This window comes from Girardinichthys multiradiatus, chromosome 18, assembly GCF_021462225.1.
Source record: "Girardinichthys multiradiatus isolate DD_20200921_A chromosome 18, DD_fGirMul_XY1, whole genome shotgun sequence".
Taxonomy (NCBI): domain Eukaryota; kingdom Metazoa; phylum Chordata; class Actinopteri; order Cyprinodontiformes; family Goodeidae; genus Girardinichthys; species Girardinichthys multiradiatus.
This window is the reverse complement of record NC_061810.1, coordinates 39574333-39598306: the sequence shown is the minus strand read 5'-3', so window position 1 is coordinate 39598306 and position 23974 is coordinate 39574333. Positions and strand designations below refer to the sequence as shown.

Here is a 23974-nt window from a genome sequence, read left to right as displayed (position 1 = left end):
AAAGGGCAACAACTTCTAGAGGAAAAGGGGGTCCAGACCTATTTAAAGCATTCTGTTCTTGTTTGTTTTTAACCATATGATTAGATAAACAAGCTTTAGATGCAGGAAAGGAAAACCAGTGCCTCAGATAATTTTTATTTAATCTTTGAGATTTCTTGATCTAAATCAATATTTTCATTAACTTTTACCACTATGGCCCTATTGCATGAGAGTTTTATTACTTTCATACAAACTGTAACATGGACATGATTCATGTTATTTACCAAATGTTAAATTTCTACTGTTTGTCAATTGCTAAGCTTGGTTTTGTAATTCAAACTGGCTGAATCAACATGCTGAAAAGGTTAAAGCCTCACTTCTTAGAGCCATAGCTTCCTATGCTGTGAGGGAATAAATGAAGTAGAAGTCTGTAACTCCAGTGTTATAGAAATTGACAGCAGCTCCAAAAACTGAACTTACATTTTATAAAAGAAGACATCATGTTTGAGTGTTGATGAAGCCGTGTGGGTGGTCAACCCACTAATATGCATGTTGCGAGAGGCACAAAAAGTATTCTTTCTAGCCAGATACATTTTGCCCAACATTTATTTGTACAGTTCCATGCAGGTACTTATCAAACTGTTGCATTATGCTCTGCTTTTTATTTTGTCATGTCTGTTGTTTTTGTGTACACATCCTTCTCAGACAGTAATCTCAACACTTCTCTTTCTGTTTCACAGTTTTGCATTTTCACAAATCCTCGCCTTTGTCTCCCTCTCTCTGCAGCTTTCCGTCCAATTTTTTGTCTTAGGGGTTCATTATGGTTCATTCAGTGTCTTTCTCTTTCTCTCTCTCTCTTTCTGTCTGGCGAAAAAGAGAAATATTCTTCTCCGCAGATCAGGCTATGCAGATGCACAAGGTAATTAGAGTATATGACAGCAAGAGCAAAGAGACACTGAAACTCACATCGTGTCTTAGCCTAAACAGCTGTGTACAAGGGATCAGATTTTTGTGGCCAATTTAATTAATCTATCCTTCCATCTATACCCGCTATTCCGCGCAGAAGCTGGTGCCAGCAATCACCAGCAATCTCCTGGAATTGACTGAGTGGCAGGGTACACCCTGGACTGATTGCCAGTCCTTGACAGCGACACATAGGACAAACAGCCATGCATACACACACCTAAGAGCAATCTAGAGAGACCAGTTAACCAAACAGTCACTGTAGGTGGAAGCCAGAGTACCTGTAAGAACATGCAAACTACAGAATGACCGCAGGCTGGAATTAGAACCCAGATCTTTCTTGGTGCAAGGCAAGAGTGGTACTAACTGTGCCACAATGCAGCCTGGTCAATTTAATGAAATATAATATAGGCAGATTTTAGACCAGCATTTAAAATTTTCATAACCACACTGATGTGAGCAGTCATTAATTATTTATAGAAGGAGAAGAGGCAACATCACACTGTGTGTGAGAAAGCACAATCTATGTAAAACAGAGTTTGTCATTTCAAAGCAAAGACAAAATGATTACAGAGTTTACATTTTTAAATGCCTTTAAAATCTTATGAGTCATTAATGTTATCAGTTCAGCTAGAATTTTAAAAACTGTATATTTTTGTCATAAATAATGTACAGTAGATCTTCCTTGTAACTGATTCCATTACAAACATTACAAACAAATGACAAAAAAACCTCATTATTATATAAAGCTAACTTTTAGACTACTTTTCTCAGCAACAACATCTACTCCAAAGATAGACCTGTTAGTTACTTAGGTATGGTAGCATTCATTGATTAGAAAAAATGGTCACCATTTAGGGTCAGTCGAATTAAAAATTGGCCACTTTCAGTTAGCAGCCACTTTCTCTGTGCATCTCTGCATATACCATTATGCTTTTTCACTGATTTTGGCCTAATACTTTTAGATTCCACCTTTCCTGTTTCATTCTCTAACTTCTCTGTCTCATTAAAGTAAAGCAATGTAATTTCCTTGCAGGGCCACCTGTCAAATCAAGATGAGCCCTGTGCTGTGTGAGAAAAACTAGAATCGGCAATGAACGAGCATTACTTCCTTATTATGTACAGTGTCTCATTACTGAAAAGCGCTATATAAATAAACTTACTTTACCTTACCTTACCTTACCTTACCTTACCTTACCTTACCTTACCTTACCTTACCTTACCTTACCTTACCTTACCTTACCTTACCTTACCTTACCTTACCTTACCTTACCTTACCTTACCTTACCTTACTCAAGGATAAAGAAAACAGGGTGAATTCGTAGTTCAAGGTTAAAGTAGGAGAAAGTCCTCAACCTGGAAATTCACCTTGGAGCTTTTAAAAGCAGCAGATTGAAAGCCGCTCTCACAGATGGGTTTTGGGGAGTCCTACAAGGCCATTGGGTAAGTGGCACAATCCAGAGGAGTTAGTTAGTCGTATATTATTTTTGTTTTCCCTGCGGTCTGCAAAGCGGTCATTGGACTCATGCACACAAGTGGAAGGTGTAATCTGTAGTAAGTACAGTTTCCACAGATTGAGGTGTCAAACTGAATCACTTGTCATAGACGACTGAAGAGAACAGATTATCCCCCGTTGTGCCCAATGCTTTTCTGATGATGAGTAAGAGATTCTCTGCACTCCCTGTGTTTGTGTGTGTGACAAAGAAAGATTTGGAAATATGGAGATGTTTTCTTTCGGGGAAAATCCACTTCTTTGGTATTTCCTGATTGGATCTAAAATTCCAGACTTTGGAATGTAAAAAATTCTCTCCATGTTCTGCTTGAATATATTTTATTTATTGAGCTTAATGGCTGAAAAGCATTTTAGCCAATTAGCATCTAATCTGCAAACATCTCACTATTAACAATCCATCCCCTGCCAGAGATTGTCCATCACTGCAATCATTTATAAAATATCCCTATCTTGACATATGCTCTCTGTCTAAAACCTCTGTGTTTCCTTCTGCCTGTCTCTGCTCTAATCTCATTATTCCTCACTCTGTTTTTCACAGGCCATGCCACTTGTGCCTTCACACCAGTCTACCTGTCTGTCCATCTGCCTGTCACTGTCTTTATTCTCATTGTTTACATAATTCCCTTATTCATGGCTGCATGTCTGTCCAGGTTGATGTGTGGTTTAGTGTCAGGGTAGGAGTGACAGAGCTAACCTTAAAAGGGCTTTCTGCAAGCCTGTGTGCATAAGAGTGTGTATGTAGCTGTTTGCAATTTTTCATGGGCAATAATGGCCTCTATGCGTGAAATGCCACATGCCAATGTGGTGAAATCAAACTTTTTTCCAAAGTGGGTGCTTTTGCTCTTTCTGTAACCTGGAATGTTTCTATATCCCCCGGACATCTATCACTCTGTTCTCCAGAGCATGTCTGTCCGTCCATCCATCGATCTCTCTTTCAGTCTCTGCAAATCTTCTTTTTTTGTAGCTGTTTTCCAATATTTTTCAATCTTCCCACCCACACTCTTTAAAACACACACATACTCATGCACCCACCTACTCTATTGCTATTCTTGAGAGGAACAGACTAGTCTGGCGGTGGCTTGGTTTATGTCCATGAACTCAGTGACACCCTTCACTGGCGCCGCATTATGCCATGGTGGCATCACAACAGCCAGGTAGCCATACCTCAGTGAAGACAGAAGAATGCACCTGCATATCAATATGTATGCATGCACACACTAATCATTTTGTTACCTCTCCATACAGCACACACCAATAGCATATTTGTGTGGTCTTGCATCTCTTGCCCACCTCATCAGTAAATGCCTCTCTTTCTGTTCAGTGTGCACATGAGGCTCTTTAAACAGTTATGCTGATATCACAGTGCAGACAACAGATTGCACACGTGCCACTTGGCTTCACTTGTCATCTGTCATCCCCTGTTTGTCTTATAGCTGAAGGAGAAAGCCATAGAATGAGTTTGTTTATGTGTGTGCATGTCTGTGTGTCATGCGTCACAAGAGTACATGAGAAACGGCTTTGAGCTTGCACATATGCTACTCACATGGTTATGTCTTGAATAACAACGCCCTAGCTGACCTTCCATTCACGGCTTTAGTTGTGTCTCTTCTGTATATTATGCAGATTTTACAAGATAATTTCAAATAGAAGCTTAAAAAGCAATGCTCAAAATTGCTATATAAATGTATTTAAATGGAAAGGTTCTTAAAAACAAGAAGGTGCCTTCAGCCATCCATGCTCTGTGGTGTTGCTCATAAATCTTTCCAAATTGGTTTTTGTCTCTACATTTTGCAGGTACATGGTCCTTTGAAAAATGTAGTTAAAAAAGTCATGGAATACAAGAGTTCTTGGTCTTCCCTGGGGCCTCCTCCTAATGCACTCAGGGAGCAACCTGATCAGATGACCGAACCACCTCAACTAAACTCTTTTGAAGCAAAAATGCAGCAGCTTTTCTTTGAGCTCCCCTTGGATGATGGAGCTCCTCACCGTATCTCTAAAGTGGAGTCCAGCCACACTCCAGAGGAAGCTTATTTCAGTTGCTTGTATCTGGGATCTTGTTCTTTCGGTCACAATCCATCACTCATAACTTTGGTTTTTGGCTCAGCTCTTTTTTTTTGCGACAACAGACCAGAAAAGCATTACTGCAGATGAAACCCCAATTTGTCTGTCCATTTACTGTTCCATTTTACCATCACTCATGAACAAGACACCGAGATACATAAACTAATCCACTTCAGGCAAAAGCTTACCCCCAACCCAGAGGGGGCAGTCGTCCTTTTTCCGGTCAAGAACCATGGCTTTAGACTTACAGGAGCTGACTCATCCCAGCTGCTTAACATTCAGCAGCAAACCACTCCAGTGCATGCTGGAGGCCATGGCCTGAAGAAGCCTACAGTACCACCTCATCTACGAAAGTAAAGATGAGATCCATATGAAGTTCCCAAACCAGACAGTCGTCTCTTCATGAATTCATCTTGAGATCCTGTCCATAAACACCACAAACAGGATCGGTGACAAAGGGCAGCCCTAGCAGAATCCAACGTGCACTGGAAACAGGCTCTACCTTGTGCAAAGAATGCGGACACAGCTCTTGTTTTGTGCATACATGGATCGCCCTTAAAAACCCACCTAGATACCCCATACTCCCGCAGCACCCCCACAAAATATATCTGGGAATAAAGTTGTAGGCCTTCTCCAGATCCACAAAACACATGTAGACTGGAGAAACATACTACACTGACCCCTCAGCCATTGGTCCACTGTTCCAAGGCCATGTGTTCAACTGGAAGACATTCTCTGGTCCCCTTTCCTAAAAATTAGGACCACCTTCCCGATCTGCTGCTACAGTGTTGTCCTGGTCCTTCATGTGACATTGAAGAGCCATGTCAACCATCAGCCCCAAATGTCCAGAGCCATCAGGATCTCACCCCGAATCTCATCCACACCTGGTGCCATTCGGCCTAAATACCTTAACTACCTTGGTGACCTCTGCCACAGTTATGGAATCCCAATCTCCTGAGTCTTTAGGCTCTGCCTCCTTTGCAGAGTATGTGGGGAGTGCATTGAGGAGATCTTCAAAGTCTTCCACCGCCTCACAATGTCCGTAGTCTGGTCCGCAGTTCCCATACCTCAGCGTACACAGCTTGGGATGGACCCTGTTTCCCCTTTCTAAGTCGCCAAGTGGTTTTCCAGAACTTCCTTCAGGACAACCAAAAGTCTGTCTGAATAGAATCCCTGAATTCATCCCATGTCAAGTTTTTGCTTCCATAACCACAGAAGCTGCAGTACGTCAGGCCACCCAACCAAGCCCTAAAGGCATCTTTTTTCAGCCTGATGGCTTCCAACCTACCTCAGGAGGTAGTTTGGGGACACGGAATAAGAGGTGTAAATTGAAGATCACTCGGACAGGTTCCTCTGACAGATATTCCCAGCTCATCCTTACCACCCGTTTGGGTTTACCAGGTGTGCCCGGCAGCCTCCCCTGCTACCAGATCAATTAAAAAAATAAATAATACATGACATTTAGCATTTTAAACACAAATTACTAAAGAAAAAAAATATATGATATGCTAATGTACATTGCCATGAAATGTTGTTCTCATAGGTATGAAATCAAAATAGGTTCAGATGAAGTAGCCATGCCAGATGATGCGTTGTTACCAATGTAGCAGGAAGAAAATCAAAATTACAAACAACACAATAAAATGGCAAATTTCCTATTGTGCACTAAGATATCACTTTATTTGTTATGAAAAAAGTGGCTGATGTTCTCTTCTGAGTGTTTTACGTTTATAGCTCAACATATTATTAGCCCGTACTCATACTCATACCCGTACTTGTCGTCTTCCACTTCATCCGGGACTGGGTCGCGGGGCCAGCAGACTCAGTAGAGACACCCAGACGTCCCTCTCCCCAGACACCTCCTCCAGCTCCTCCGGGGGGAGCCCAAGGCATTCCCAGACCAGCTGAGAGACATAGTCCCTCCAGTGTGTCCTGGGCCATCCTCCCAGGCCTCCTCCCGGTGGGAAGAAGTGCCCGGAGCACCTCCTGAGGAAGGCGTCCAGGAGGCATCTGGTATAGATGCCCGAGCCACCTCAACTGGGTCCTCTAGATGTGAAGGAGCAGCGGCTCTACTCCGAGCTCCTCCCGGATGGCCGAATTCCTCACCCTATCTCTAAGGGAGTGCCCAGCCACTCTACGGAGGAAGCTCATTTCAGCCTCTTGTATCCGGGATCTCATTCTTTCGGTCATGACCCAAAGTTCATGGCCATAGGTGAGGGTAGGAACGTAGATCGGCCGGTAAATCCAGAGCTTCGCTTTTCGACTCAGCTCTCTCTTCACCACAAAGGACTGGCACAGCATCCCCATTACTGCGGCAGCCGTAACGTTCCGTCTGTCGATCTCCCACTCCATTCTCCCCTCACTCGTGAACAAGATCCCAAGATACTTGAACTCCTCCACTTGAGGCAGGAACTCACCTTCAACCTGAAGAGGACAAGCCACCCTTTTCCGGTCGAGAACAATGGCCTCAGACTTGGAGGAGCTGATCTTTATCCCAGCCGCTTCACACTTGGCTGCGAACCGTCCCAGTGCATGCTGTAGGTCTTGGCTAGAGGGGGCCAGCAGAACCACGCAAAAACAAGAGACGAAATCCTCTTGTCCCCATACCAGATTTCTAGGCTGTGCTTAGAAATCCTGTTCATAAAAGTTCATAAGTTCATCATTATTAGCCCCTGAAACAAAAAACTTACAATCTAGCACACTGCATTTTTAAACCTGAAGAATTACTTTCTGAAATAAGGTTTTGTGAAGTTATTATCAGTAGTCCCCATTCCTGAAATTGAAAGATGTCTTTTGACCATGAGACTTTTGGAAAATCCATGAGTTGTGAAGGCAAACTTAGGTTTGATCATCCCATCTGATCAGCTGATTTAGTGGATCTTCTGATTGTGAGTCTGCCAAGAAGTTAACAGCTATGAGTAATTGAAATACTATCTTCTATTTTATCAAGCTGTCAATTGTTCAATAGACAGGTGATTTTCAATGGAGAACCTATAGGTTTATTCCATTCCTAGCAGAGCAGACTGTTGAGTCATAACTGATCTGGTGGATTAATACAGCTAGCAGGCTCAACCAAGGTAACTTCATATAGAAACATGGATGTTGTTCAGCTGAATAAAACAGCACCAAAAGTAACAACAGTCTTAGCATTAGATTTCATAGCATTATATTCCACTGATATTGCTATTTTCAGTTTGAGCTGCTAAAAAAAAAGTGAAAGTTCACAAAAACAAAGGGTGTAGGTCTGACCAGTGTGTTAGCCATTGACCACCAAGAGGACCTTTTTAATTTCCAACAAGCTCATACTGATGCGACATGTTTCTACTATATGTAAGGAAACTATCAATGATAATTAATTCATAGAACATCAATTCAAGATATCATACTTTTTATGTTATATTAAACTACAAGTAATTTTAGAAATAAATGTTTTAAATTGTTGATTTAGACCTTGGGTAGATTAAATTGTATTTTTCAAGGATGATGGAGAAGTCTTCAGTTGCCATTTCAAGATCAGCTAGATCTTTCTGTGTTGAACCAAGAATAGACTGCATTATATTGTGACTGACTATTCAAACAAAATGTGGGTCGAACTAGACAAATGGACACAATAGTATAACATGGTTATCTTGTTAACTTTGTGAATATCTGTGCAATGGGTAGCAAGCTATTTTTTCTCATATTTTAGAAAATATGGGCTCATTTTGCGTCTTTTGCTACCAATTCTTAAAATAACACAGTTAAATATTGCAACCTAACTTCAACAACTGCATCTCACAAGCACTGGCCATTACAACTGCAACATCTGAGCTAAGTGTTGTAGGCTCATAAAAGGCTGCATTTATGGCACAGCACCATTTTAAGACTGCGTCTTCCGTGCAGTTTTAACATATGAGTATAACATAAGGCTGGACCTGACACCATTAACCACTCTGTCCTTGCTTTGAGCGTGGTTAATCCCGTTGCTGTGGTGATGATGACCTTGCAGCACATTATGGTGATACTGCAGCATAAGGTGCTGTGTGAACAAGAAACAGTCTAGAGACAGCGTGAAGGAGAAGTATAGGGGAGGGCAAGACAGTATAGGTAAATAAAATTAGAGAATTACTTTTTAAAGAAGAGCCATTTTTCACAGACTTGTGTATCATGTCACCTGATACGGGCAGTGCAACTTAGAAGACAGGGAGAAGATTTCTGATAGTAATAAATCAGTGTATAGACAAAAAGCTAAAACAGAGAAACACAAAAGGAGAACAGGTGGAAATCAGAAAAAAGATAAAACAGCGATGAGAAGTGTCAAGATGGTATCACAGCAGCTGTGCCTTTGAAATGTAGGGAATCAAGCCTTCTCCTTCCTACTTTCCACTCTCATTCTTTATTATTGGTTTGTACTCATCTTTCCTACATCTCACCACCTGACACCAACTTCTGCCTCTCACCAGCTTGTACTAATTACTCTTGTTTGTGTCCCATTACTCTTAGTCCAGCCTGTATTGGCACCGGCTCCGCTCCCCCATCTAAACTTTCCTCAATGCTTTTACTCTTCCAAAGGGCAACTCAGGTCGTTTATAGATGATACCCTTGTCAGCCGGCGATGCAGTGTAATACGAAGCGTCCAGCTGCTGCAGTCAGCGTCCTTTAACCTCTCACATTACTGAATATCCTTCTCTTGCGCTCCATTTTTACTTCCTCTTTTTCATTTCTTGTTTTCTCATTTTTGTGTAAATTGTCCATCTCCCAAACTCTGACCTTTGATCTATTGTTGGCCATGCATATGTTTAAGCCAATTTCTGATCTCAGTGATCCCCACTGAATGTTTTTCAGCATTTGATGAAAAAGAGCCTAGTCATGCTGAGCTTAAACCCACGTAATACTTCTGTGTATCTGTCTTGTGTTCCAATAGCACATGACGATATGTGGCTTCAAGTCAATATTGCTCCACTGTCCTCTGAACATCCTTCAGGCCAACCAAAAGTCTGCCTCTACAGCCTCTCTGAATTTCTGACATGTCGAGTTTTTGCTTCCATAACCACAAAAGCTGCAGTCCTTCAGGTCACTCGGTACTCGTTAGTTGCTTCAGAGGTCCCCAGGGACAACCAAGTCCTAAAGGCCTCCTTCTTCAGCCTGACGACTTCCATCACCTCTATGCATCTGACACAGTATCATATGTAATTTGACCTCTATCTAAACCTGGCTGTCCAGACATTTTTGACATGTGGAACAATTCTTTGGCATGAGCAATGCAACATATAGATTTAATATTTACAGAATGCAACACAAATCTAGTATTCTCTGATACTGACATTATTCTTTGCCTGGCAGAGGCTGTCTTCACTGATAAAGATTCACTCAGCTCATCATGCAAAGTGCTTGATGTGACTCCAACAGCAGGACAATCTGACCTGTTATGCCAGCTAATAATTATTAGAGGTCTGGAGGCACACAGACTATGTATAGAGTATTCATTTTTCAACCCAAAGGGGTCTGGTTATTAAGTATAAGGGACATTTATCAAAATGTGTTTTATTCCTTTTATCTCTTTATGTGTAGACTTATGTAAATCTTTTTAGATACACCAACATCTGGTATGTGGCAAGATAAGACACAATGTAACAACAGCTATAAGGAATATCAGGAACATCACATTTTTAAATAAAAAAACAAATGCCTTTTGCCAGACAGCCAGTCACAGGACATTCAAACAGACTATAGTTGACACAGTAACTCTTGGGAAACCTTGTTTTGAATCAAATTGCATCTTCTCATTCCCCGCCACATCTCTATTTCACTCTCTTTGTGTCAAAGATCAATGTGTCAAAGGAAATCAGACACATAGAATGCAACTTCCTTCACCTCTTCCCAAAAATCTTTTTGTTTTCCATAAAGAAAATTTTTTCAGACGTTCTTTAGATCTCTGGCTTCTGTTTGCTCCATTTTTCTCTCATTCGTTCTTTGCACATTGCTCTCACATGCATGCAGACCCAAATGTGGTTTTGGTTAACTGTGGAATTCCACATGATTGGTGCCAAACTGGGCACATTAATTTCAAGATTTGCAGCTACTTAAAGCAAAAACAACAAAACGTGTGGTATTAATTTAAAAACCAAACTGCTTTATGATTTCTGTTTATTTTAACTTTGGAACTGGCAATAATTGTTAGTCACTTGTAAATCAGTTCTCTAACATTAGCTGTTTTTTGCTGAAGTCACTTGTTCAAACTTGACTTCCTTAGAATTGTTGTCTGTTCTTCATTTAATTATGTTCCCAGCAGATCAAATTGTCAGTTGACCTAATCATTTGGCAATATGTTGTATTGACAGTGTCAATATTTGATGTACCGGTATATCTCTGATGAACACATGCTAGCACATCTAATGTTATTGGTCCATTAAACGACCACTAGTTTTTTTGCTTTGCAAATGCCCAAAAGTTCTCTTTCTGAGCAGATCGAACACGTTACTCCCCACTTGTGTCTGACTTTTAACATGGATAAATCATTCATTTGCAATATTGTTTTCTTGGCCAGACAATGTCAATACATTTAAAAATAGAGCAGAAATGATATCAGTGTGTGGTGTAGGGATGCTATGGTCCTGAGGTGAAAGGATAAAAATAGAGATGTAGAGTTCAGAATATTCAATCTTAAAGTGCCGTAAACGTACTAAAAGCATAGTACTAAAAGGTGGTATGTACACTACCGGTCAAAGGTTTTAGAACACCTTTCTCACTTGTTGGGTCTCTCTATTTTCATGTCTATTTAAACTGTAGATTCTCACCAGAGACAACAAACCTGTGAATGAACACAGGTAAACAAAAAGTGTAAAATAACTAAGCATTCTTATATTTTAGATTTTTTTCAAAATAGCCACCCTTTGCTGCTTTGCTCTCTTGGCATTTTCTCAAAGAGCTTCATGAGGTGTTCACCAGAAATGGTTTTCCAAAGACTCTTGAAATAACTTCCCAGACGTTCATTGAGAGATGGCTAAAGGTTAATATTTCAGTAAAGGGTGGCTACTTTAAGGATTCTAAAATATAACATTTAAAGTTATTTTACAGTTTTTCTTTGTTAAATAATTGCATATGTGTTCATTCATTGTTTTTATGCCTTCATTGAGAATCTACATACAATGTAAATAGTCATAAACATAAAGAAAACCATTAAATGAGGAAGGCGTTCTAAAACCTTTTACCAGTAGTGTATAATGCCTTGCAAAGGTATTCATGTTTTCACATTACAACTCCAAACATTGCTGGATTTTATTGGAACTTTATGTGAACACACCTAAACAAAGCACTGCATAATTGTGATTTCTTCATGATTTAAAAAATTTTGAAAAACAAAATTCTGAAAAGTATGGTGTGGCTATGTATTAAGGCCCCTTTTCTCAATACTTGTAGAACAATCTTATACTTCAATTACAGCCACAAATCTTTTGGGTTACCAGCTCAATTTTCAAGTTTTGCCACAAAATCTAAATTGGATTTAGGTTTGGACTTTGACTGGGCATTTCTACCACATTTTAATCATATTTTAATCTAAACCAGTCTCAGGTTTTCTTTCTTTATTTAGCTCCATTCATCATCTCCATCCAGCTTCCCGTGATGCTGCTACCACCATTTTCCCTAGTGGGGATGATGAGTTCAGGGTGATGTGTGTTAGTTTTCCTTCACACATAGCATTTTGTATCTAGTTAATACAGTGGTCTCATCTAAACAAAAAAAAAAACTTCTTTCATGTTTGCTTTATACACTACAACTTCGAACCGAACTGTGCATTTTTAATAATTCATCAGTATTTGGTTTTGCACTGTTTCTAGGATTTCGTACAAATATAAAACAACAGCATAGGGTGATTAGACTGAGAGTGTTTGCTTGCATCTTAATACAAAGGGTTTATTAGATGGGTTTGGGAAATGTCTGTTGTGATTAATGCCATGTCATCTGATCTGACTGTGTGCAAACTTATCCACATGCAAAGGTCATGATCACTAACAGGAAGCATGGAGGCAGAATCTGTATCAATGTCTTTACATTTTTACCTGGTTTATTCACTTTAGAGAAAATGTTACAGAAAAATAATTTAAAAAATCCTTTAAATCCCATAATAAGTATTTATTTTTGGTAATTTGGCCTTACTTTTGTGGTTTTCTTTCCTTTACCTGTCACTGCTTAGTGAGATTTAAAAAGCAAAATTATTTAATTAAGGTTTGATTTTTTTCCCTAGATTAAATGTGCAGTCCAATTTGTTGTTTCTTTATGGAATTAAAATAGATGACAGCAGCTCCTTGTATCCGTTATATGTTAGAGAAGGTGTTTCACTGGCCGCATATGTTAGAGAGATTATAACTATTCAAAGAAATTTTATCTGAACTGGTAATGAACTCTTATTTCCCATGTATTATGACTCATCTTTCTTGTTAAAAGCTCCACTTTTCAGACTGGGACTTTTTAGCTGTGACTCACATGATGACATGATTTAAACCAGATGCTTAGTTTAGGGAGTTTTTTTGTTTTCTTATAGATTTTGCTGTCCTATTGAATACTAAGTTATTTTTGAAGATTGTGCATCTGCATGTATATTTGGGTTGTATCAGTCAATATAGGTTAGTGTGGACAGATAAGCTCAAGATCAGATCTTTCTTCAACTGAGGGATTACATGAACTTTTGTGGAATTCTTGGCATTACACTCTGACTATATGGCAACAGCTATTGCGCCTTGCAAAAACATTAATGCCATTTGACCTTTTTCACATTTTGTTACGTTACATTGACAACACAGTTCTGTTGGAAGTTTGTGAAAAATCTGACACAAAGATGTATATACAGTGCCTTGCGAAAGTACTCGGCCCCCTTGAACTTTTCAACCTCTTGCCACATTTCAGGCTTCAAACATAAAGATATAAAATTCTAATTTTTTTGTGAAGAATCAACAAGTGGGACACAATTGTGAAGTGGAATGAAATTTATTGGATGTGTCAAACGTTTTTAACGAATAAAAAACTGAAAAGTGGTGCGTGCAATATTATTCGGCCCCTTTACTTTCAGTGCAGCAAACTCACTCCAGAAGTTCAGTGAGGATCTCTGAATGATCCAATGTTGTCCCAAATGACTGATGATGATAAATAGAATCCACCTGCTCTGTGATAGTCTCAGGGTTCTGTTCAAAGCATAGAGAGCATCATGAAGACCAAGGAACTCAACAGGCAGGTCCGAGATACTGCTGTGGAGAAGTTTAAAGCCGGATTTGGATACAAAAAGATTTCCCAAGCTTTAAACATCCACTTTAAACAGACCACTGCAAATATACCAAGACCTGGCCGTCCCTCTAAACTTTCATCTTGAACAAGGAGAAGACTGATCAGCAATGCAGCCAAGAGGCCCATGATCACTCTGGATGAACTGCAGAGATCTACAGCTGAGGTGGGAGAGTCTGTACATAGGACAACAATCAGTCGTACACTGCACAAATCTGGCCTTTATGGAAGAGTGGCAAGAAAAAGCCATTTCTCAAAGATATCCATAAAAAGTCTCGTTTAAAGTTTGCCACAAGCCATCTGGGAGACACACCAAACATGTAGAACAAGGTGCTCTGGTCAGATGAAACCAAAATCGAACTGTTTGGCCACAATGCAAACAATATGTTTGGCGTAAAAGCAACACAGCTCATCACCCTGAACACACCATCCCCACTGTCAAACATGGTGGTGGCAGCATCATGGTGTGGGCCTGCTTTTCTTCAGCAGGGACAGGGAAGATGGTCAAAATTATTGGGAAGATGGATGGGGCCAAATACAGGACCATTCTGGAAGAAAACCTGTTGGAGTCTGCAAGAGAATTGAGACTGGGACAGAGATTTATCTTCCAACAACACAATGATCCAAAACATAAAACCAAATCTACAATGGAATGGTTCACAAATAAACGTATCCAGGTGTTGGAATGGCCAAGTCAAAGTCCCGACCTGAATCCAATCGAGAATCTGTGGAAAGAGCTGAAGACTGCTGTTCACGAACGCTCTCCATCCAACCTCACTGAGCTTGAGTTTTTTTGCAAGGAAGAATGGGCAAGAATTTCAGTCTCTCGATGTGCAAAACTGATAGAGACATACCCCAAGCGACTTGCAGCTGTAATTGCAGCAAAGGGTGGTGCTACAAAGTATTAACGCAAGGGGGCCGAATAACATTGCATGCCCCACTTTTCAGTTTTTTATTTGTTAAAAATGTTTGACACATCCAATAAATTTCATTCCACTTCACGATTGTGTCCAACTTGTTGATTCTTCACAAAAAGTCTGAATTTTATATCTTTATGTTTGAAGCCTGAAATGTGGCAAGAGGTTGACCAATTCAAGGGGTCCGAATACTTTCGCAAGGCACTGTAGCTGTAAAGTGTAAAAAAAATGGAAATATTGTTCTCCAAATTATTTCCAAATAAAAATCTGAAAATGTGGCTTGAAATTCTAAATGGCTCCTCTTTCACTGAAATTATAGTTACAAGTTATTTTGGAGTATGTCTCTACACATCAAGATGATAAAATATCTTTCCTCCAAAAGAGCTCAAGCTCAGTTAGATTAGCTGGAGAGTATCTGTGAACATCAAATTTTAAGACAAGCCACAGATCCTTGATTTGGATCTAGGACTAGACTTTGACCCTTTCTTATGCATAATTATAATGTGATCAAAAGCATTCTGTTGTAGCTCTGGCTGTATGTTAATGTTGTTCGCTTGCTGGAAGATAAACATGTACCCCAGGCTCAAGTAGGCTGATGCCTCTAATAAGTGGTCCTCCTTGATTGTCCTGTATTTAGCTCCAGTTATCTGACCATGTTCCCTGTTGCCAATAAAGAAGAGAACCCTTCACCATGATGCTGCCATGATGCAAATAACACTGACCACATTACCACCGTTGGTCCATGTGATTTTGGTGTGTGCACCATCATTTATGTAATATCTTTTATTTAATAATAAAAAAATAATAATCTGCACCTCCCAGTGGTCCTAATGCCATTTGCAGAAATATACTGCTCGCAGTCAGAAACAACCAATCCAAGCCAGGAGGAATTTTTTATCATTGATGTTTTGTCTCTACCAGTAAATGTCCCATAGCTGTTTATCTGTAGTCATTCAAGGCCCTGCTTACTAGCCTGCGCGTTCATGGCAGGCTACACTGTTGACGGAGGGCTGTAGCACAACAGAGAACAAAGGGGAGGGACCTGTTAGTTCAAATTTTCAGTCCATGTCCATGGTTTTCTCAGAACTCCTTACTGCAGCTTTAAAATCCCAATACATTGAAATTAGTGCTTGTAATGTGATACTGTATGGTATATTGAGAAAAAAAGATGTCAAAGAGAAAGTTTTTGTACTGTATTCTTTTACATGTTAAACGCACACATTAAGAGCAATAGGGCTTTTACTGGTGGGTATTCTCTGCAGCCCCCTTAAGCTCCCTGTACACCCCTACATATTACCTGGGTAGATGATTAGCAGGTATAATAATATATATTGCCTCTGGCTATAGGAAATGACCACATGCATTATTCACGAATGCTAAGATGCTTAAGCCTTTATATATATATTTTCCCAATGTTGAAGTCATTTTTCACATTTAGTACAACTTTGTTCCCATTTTCTATTTTGGGGTGAACCTCATTCGGTCCTCTGTGTTGTACAGCCACCAATAATACTTAGAGGTGGAGTCTAGTTTATTGAATTGCCTGTATTTTTACATAGCTGTTTTCAGCACAGCATTGCATAAGAGCCTTTGAACATCCAAAGAAAACAAAACTCCTTTGAGAAAACTAGCATGCAGTTGCCCCCAGACACAATGATATTTTTTTGTAATCAAATTTGTGAAAATTTTCCGGTTGTTTAATTCAATCACTTACTTTAAACAGGCTGTTTTTTCTTTCACTTTAGTGCATGAAAATGCTACTGGATAGTCTGTGGGCTTCTGCTCTGATCTCACATTTCCTCTCTGCTTAAATGCATGACCTCAGGGAAAGCAATAGCACGGCTGTGGTAAGCCTTGGGTGCATTTTCTTAACTGTTAACTCACCAATTCTTTCTGCTTCACAAACATACACTTACCCTTATACTACTGCTTTACTAGAGTTTGAGGTGACTTTGCCGACTTGCTTACAGAAGGGCTAACTTTAATTTAAAATTTTATATATTCTTTGGACATATTTATAAACTACCTAAATATGGTCTTTTTGGCTTTTGCATCTGTGATGCACTAGCGATCTGTTCAGGGTGTACCCCGCCTCCCACCCATAGACTGCTGGAGCACCAGCTTCCCTGTGACCCACTATGGAAGAAGCGGTATAGAAAATTACTGACTGACTGGCTTTTGCATGCAGCTGTGCACACATTTATTGCCACTGCTTGAGGTGTTTAATCGATTAAAGTTATGCATTTATGCAAGAATTCAGATTAAATGCCAGTAAAATGTTTGAAATGTGTCATTTTATGTTTTGCTGCTGTTATTTGCATTCATATTCCCCAAATACCAACACTACTATTCGAGCATTATCAGTTCAATCAACAGAAGTTGTTCAAATGTAAGTAAGAACAGGAAAGGCAGGTTAGGTTGTCACGGTTCTGTCACGGTTTACTTGATAATTGGACCCCACAATGCAGACGAGCAGGCAGCGCGATTTTAAGTGAAAAAAAAAGGTTTAATTACAAAAACTCACACTTAGCAGGAGGCAGGAACAAAACAAACGGGCAGGCAAGACAGGCATGGCATGATAAAAAAAACAAGACTTGGTTTTAGAACAAGACATGAGCATGAGAATGAAAGATGTTTCCGCGATGACTAACTGAACAGGTGTGTATAAATGGAGCATGGTACAGGTGGAGCAAGGAGACAGATTAACTTGGACAGGTGAACCGAATAAACTTAATTGACAGAGAACACAACGTGAACAAAACATGGCTTGAACAGAACGCAAATCCAAGGAAACAAACTAACAGAAATATAACTAGAAAAACATGAAACAAAAGCATAACCAGATCCGAAAACCAAACTTGACAAAACATGAACAAGACGACAAAACAAAATACATTTCTGAAAATGCTTTTTCATTTGAAATATGGTAACGATTTGCTTCCATAAACATGAATCACATGTGAGAAATTTAGTCATTAGAGACTTGAGACTTTGACTTGCCTCTCAAAGGCTTGGCTTGGAAAAAGTGACTTATCAACATCTTTGTAAGACATATCTTTAAATTTAGTGTTCTAGATTTATAGACATCCAACAGTTTGTGCTATGTTTATGTCAGATAAAGTGTTCAGCTGCTGTGGGGTTGTTGGACTCCTTCGTTCGTTTTCTGAACTTTCACTAGTTTTAGATAAAACATTTTAAATGTCTTATTAATTTTAGTGCTTCAGAGATCTCTATGAATATTTATTTTAGATTAATACAGTCATTAAGGTATAAGTCTTTTTATCTTAATTTACAGAACCTCCAGATTAAGTGCTTTAGTGTGCCACTGTGTACATGACTCAATCAGTTAAGCTGATCTTATGTTAGTAAAATTACCCTTTGCAAAAATATGGATATATTTAAGAGTTTTAGCTGGTCAAAGGTCATGAGCTATACAGGTTAAAATACAATCTGCTTTCCAGTCTTCTTTGGATATTCTTAGAACCTGAGTCATTTTTGGTTAGACTTTAGGTTGCTTACGTTTCCAGAATCCACTGTTTTAGTCTAGATAAAAAAAAACAAAAAACAGTGTTATAGCTATCAATGTGAAAACTTTGCAAGCTGAGTGTATGATCGAATGTATATAAATACTTAGATTAATATAGTTCTTAGACCACGCTCTGGTGTTTTGCAGCTGTTGAATGTTTGTGTTTGCCATCAACACCAGAACCAACAGAAAACACAGATCATTTATTCAAAGTTTGCCTATGCTACAATGTTTATTACTTGTAGGGCCTTGCACCCTTAATCAGAAGTTTAGGAGTAAAACTCAATGTAAACTACCCATACGGTGCAAGCTATATGTGAACTGTAGTATTATTTGCCCAGAACTAATATATTAATTTCTGGGTCAAGTTTAAAAATGGTTTGTCAGAGTTTACTGAGGTGTATGATGATTACATTACAACTGCATGTCCCTATAACTATATAGGAGGATTAAGACCAAAAGTAATGCAAAAGAGCCTTATACTTGACAAGAGAACTTAGCACACATTTATCCTCCCAACTTCTACAGGTCCTTCTCAAAATATTAGCATATTGTGATAAAGTTCATTATTTTCCATAATGTAATGATGAAAATTTAACATTCATATATTTTAGATTCATTGCACACTAACTGAAATATTTCAGGTCTTTTATTGTCTTAATACGGATGATTTTGGCGTACAGCTCATGAAAACCCAAAATTCCTATCTCACAAAATTAGCATATCATTAAAAGGGTCTCTAAACGAGCTATGAACCTAATCATCTGAATCAACGAGTTAACTCTAAACACCTGCAAAAGATTCCTGAGGCCTTTAAAACTCCCAGCCTGGTTCATCACTCAAAACCCCAATCATGAGTAAGACTGCCGACCTGACTGCTGTCCAGAAGGCCACTATTGACACCCTGAAGCAAGAGGGTAAGACACAGAAAGAAATTTCTGAACGAATAGGCTGTTCCCAGAGTGCTGTATCAAGGCACCTCAGTGGGAAATCTGCGGGAAGGGATGGAAAAGGTGTGGCAGAAAACGCTGCACAACGAGAAGAGGTGACCGGACCCTGAGGAAGATTGTGGAGAAGGGCCGATTCCAGACCTTGGGGGACCTGCGGAAGCAGTGGACTGAGTCTGGAGTAGAAACATCCAGAGCCACCGTGCACAGGCGTGTGCAGGAAATGGGCTACAGGTGCCGCATTCCCCAGACCTGGGCTACAGAGAAGCAGCACAGGACTTTTGCTCAGTGGTCCAAAGTACTTTTTTCGGATGAAAGCAAATTCTGCATGTCATTCGGAAATCAAGGTGCCAGAGTCTGGAGGAAGACTGGGGAGAAGGAAATGCCAAAATGCCAGAAGTCCAGTGTCAAGTACCCACAGTCAGTGATGGTCTGGGGTGCCGTGTCAGCTGCTGGTGTTGGTCCACTGTGTTTTATCAAGGGCAGGGACAATGCAGCTAGCTATCAGGAGATTTTGGAGCACTTCCTGCTTCCATCTGCTGAAAAGCTTTATGGAGATGAAGATTTCATTTTTCAGCACAACCTGGCACCTGCTCACAGTGCCAAAACCACTTGTGAATGGTTTACTGACTATAGTATCACTGTGCTCAATTGGCCTGCCAACTCTCCTGACCTGAACCCCATAGAGAATCTGTGGGATATTGTGAAGAGAACGTTGAGAGACTCAAGACCCAACACTCTGGATGGGCTAAAGGCCGCTATCGAAGCATCCTGGGCCTCCATAAGACCTCAGCAGTGCCACAGGCTGATTGCCTCCATGCCACACCGCATGGAAGCAGTCGTTTCTGCCAAAGGAGTCCCGACCAAGTATTGAGTGCATAACTGTACATGATTATTTGAAGGTTGACGTTTTTTTGTATTAAAAACACTTTTCTTTTATTGGTCGGATGAAATATGCTAATTTTGTGAGATAGGAATTTTGGGTTTTCATGAGCTGTATGCCAAAATCATCCGTATTAAGACAATAAAAGACCTGAAATATTTCAGTTAGTGTGCTATGAATCTAAAATATATGAATGTTAAATTTTCATCATTACATTATGGAAAATAATGAACTTTATCACAATATGCTAATATTTTGAGAAGGACCTGTATTAAAAACATTCCTGAAAGTGTATTCATGAATCTATTCAGTATGTGCTAAGCCCTGATGGTCATCTGTGCTTCTCCGCAGAGAGAAGTGCCTTCATGTGCTAACCCTACTGGCTTTTTGGCTCTTCTGAAGCCGTTCGTCGGAGCTGCTGGGCCCCAGCAAGAGCGTCAGGGCTGTCATGACTGCCAGCTCCATCAGCTAAGGCCATCTCTGTGCAACTGACACCTCCAGTCTCTCCTTTATATGTCCTGCTCCTTCTACCATCCATGCCACTCAAGTCTCCTCTGTGGAGGCTAAACACTTCCCCCTTTTCAGGAAGCAGATATTGAAGGCAAACAGCTTTTATCGGCTACCACGAGCGGAAGAAAATTGTTTCACTGCTGTCCTCTCCACCAGCCCTCCTCTCCTCCTGCTGCTTTACCTTGCCCTGCGTTCTTACATCATTGGCCAAGCTTGATCGATAATGTGTTTTGCTGTTCATCTCATCTGACGGTTCAGCTGACAAGCGGGACAAATTGAGAGAACTGATGTTGTGTGTGTGTGTGCGTTAAGAGAGAGGTTACAAGACAAAGCTCTATGGTCATCAGCAACACAGGCCCAGGTTGATGGGCTCTGAATTACTCCTGTTTAGGCCACAAACAGACTACTGGGATGGACTGCAGGTGTTAGGAGTGCCAGAGCCCTAACAGACTTCCTTCAGATGACAACCTTGGAGCACAACCAGTAAAGCTGTTTTTTTCTCATGTCCTTATACTTTGTCATCATTTGTACGAGTTTCATTAGAAACATACAAACCTACACACAGCTCCTTTTGCTGGATATCTAATTTCCCCTCTTGCCTGGTCTGAAATGGCGGTAAATGTGACACCAATCCGGGACACGAAGTGGCTGACGCTGGAGGTGTGTCGAGAATTTCAGAGAGGAACGTGTTCGCGGCCGGACAACGAATGCAAGTTCGCCCACCCTGCCAAGAGTTGTCAAGTGGAAAATGGCAGAGTCATTGCTTGTTTTGACTCACTCAAGGTGAGTGTGACAAACACCTGTGATACTCATTCATCACTCCCACTGGGTTCTGTTTCTGGTGTTTGCATTATAAATCAGCTTTGTCAGGGGTTTAGATACAGTGCCTTGGAAAAGTGCTCATACTGTAAGCTTTTTTTTTTATTTCACTAAATTACAATCACAAACTTCAATGTGCTTTATTTTAATATTAAGTGATAGACCAACACAAAGCACATAACTGTGAAGTACAAAGTAAAGGATATATGGTTTTAAAAATATAAAAAAAAATAAAAATCTGCAAAGTGTGAAGTGCATTTGTATTCAGCTAAGGCTTTGCAGAACTGCCTTTCTGCCATTTTCAATTCTCAATTAAATTTGGTCTGGGCTTATCAGGAATGTTTTAACATGTGAATTAGCTTTGATCTAAACCATTCTATTGTAGGTCTGGTTGCATGCATAGGGCCATTGTCCTGCAAAGGGAACGTTTATGGAAGTTTTCTTCCAAGATTCCCCTTTTCTGTCACATCTGAAAAAAATAATCCCAACAGCATAATTCTGCCACCACCATGTTTCACCATGGTGATGGCATGTTCATTGTATTATTTTTTCTTCAGGTTTATCAGAGTAAAGAGGGCTGTATACAAACATACGGCACACTTTGACATATAAATTTGTTAAACTTAAAAAGATATAACTTCAACCTTCCACTTCACAATCATGCATTACTTTCTGTGGGTCTATCACAATAAAGTATCATTAAAAAACCTTAGGGTTTGTGGATGTAATGTGTGACAAAATGTAGACACAATCAAGAGGTGTTGCACTGTTTGTTGCAATTCTCCATGTGAAGCAGAATTTTTAAAGCTTTTCCTGTTGAAAATCAGTCATGGCAGTGAAGGAAATAGCTATGACAAAGATACATCTTGGCAAAGGAACTAATATATAGCAGTAACTACTTTTAGGTGTGTGCTTGTGTGTCATAGTAAGCTGAGATGAGGCTGTAATCGCACTAACATCTGTGAATCAGACTCAGACTTTCCTCCAGAGGCACATAAATTCAAACACAGTGTAGGACTGTTGGTTGGCACTTATGTGTGATCGTCACATCAACGAGCTGAACCGGAAGTAGGACAGCGTAATGTGTATTTCACATTTCTATGTGACTATATGTTTGTCTGTGTTATTTTGAGGTCATGCTGCATGGTGGGGCGTTCTCAGAAGTCTCTGTAATTTTCTGTCTATTTTTTGCCCTGGCACTCAGACAACACACTCCCACCATGCAGCTCCTCTCACAGACGGGGAAGAAGAAAAATAAAAAATCAAACAGCATTGGAGATGGAGAGAGGTGGGGAAAACAGAGTGGACTGAACTGAGCTGTTAAGGAGAAAATAAAAATAAAAATACATTAAGGGATTTGACAAGAAATGCAATGAAGTGTGGCAAATGCCTGTCTGATTAGAATGTTTATGAACATTATAGACTGTGAATGTTTGAGTTCATAATAACTCCTAGTGAATTGAATTTCATACTAGCTTTTATTTATGCCAACACTGCAGCCTCATATAAAATCAGTTTATATGCTGTTAAATTGTTATACAGCAGTGTATTGTCAGATGTTGGGTCAGAGGTTTGACAGAAGAGATACTGATGTAAGTTTATATTGGGTTTTACAACCAAAACATTTGTATTACAAGATGTCCAGCACCTCCACAATTATTAGGACCACTGGAAAAACCTCAAAATAAGTGGTTGCTATCTAAACATGTTCAACCCCAAGACGCTTGATGCCAATCTACCTTTCTAGCAGTAAGCTTTGGAGATTATTTTTACCTCCTTTACTTTCTTGTTCCTTTCCCAACCTTGTTTGTTACAGTTTCAGCTGTTAAGCTTTTTATTCCTCTGACTGTAGATATGTAAAGGGGTAGAAGCTTGTCTAATGAAAAGCAACATACACATCTGTCCTGATTTAATGACATGTTCTCCTATGTTTTTCCTTTTGAAGATCTGACGATCTACCAATACAATTAAAGATTGTTAAAACATTTAAAGAATGCCAATAAGTGTAGCACGAGTGGCATTATTGACAACAATTGTTTTTCAGCATGAGATTTTTTTTTTCAACGTTTAAATTAAATGTTTCAAATTAAAGGTTGGATTTTTCTAAATGTGCCATGTTAGATTATCCTACTGCAATAAAATATGCATTTATTTTTTATGTTTCTTCAAAATCTTTAGCATGCATGCCAATAAATGTGGAGGGTCCTGTATTTTATTCATTTTTGATGACTGAGAAGGACTTGCCTTGGTAACAATGCCTATGTCACTTCTGCTTAAAGTGTGTGTTTGCATGCAAACTCTACTTTTAAATAGTGAACAAATGAATTTGGTGAACATTTTGGTCATACACAAAGTTTTAGTGGGTCAACGGACAAAAGCCCATGTGTTTGCCAATTTTCATGCCAATCCCTAAGCCAAACTGAAACGCACAAAAGTTGGCCTATTGACACCACTCCCACCTTGGCACCCAACTGCCTGAACATTGATGAAAAGAACAAATTCCATTACCAATGTGAATTACCACATTCAGCCAAGTGATGGGACAAGCCAATAAACCTATAACACTTTGCTCTCCATCTGCAGTTAGTGAAAATAATGACA

The 23974-nt window shown here is 39.7% G+C and overlaps 1 protein-coding gene across 6 annotated transcripts in view; it reads left to right on the top strand.

Moving 5' to 3' along the window:
• Nucleotides 1-23974, top strand: part of LOC124883754 (muscleblind-like protein 1) — a 105902-nt gene that overhangs the window by 9841 nt on the left and 72087 nt on the right. For all 6 annotated transcript variants that reach the window (XM_047391033.1, XM_047391036.1, XM_047391037.1 and 3 more), the window contains exon 2: nucleotides 20396-21337. In XM_047391033.1, coding sequence (XP_047246989.1) covers nucleotides 21164-21337 — 174 coding nt within the window. In that variant the 5' untranslated portion in view covers nucleotides 20396-21163. The remainder of the gene's footprint in view (nucleotides 1-20395; nucleotides 21338-23974) is intronic.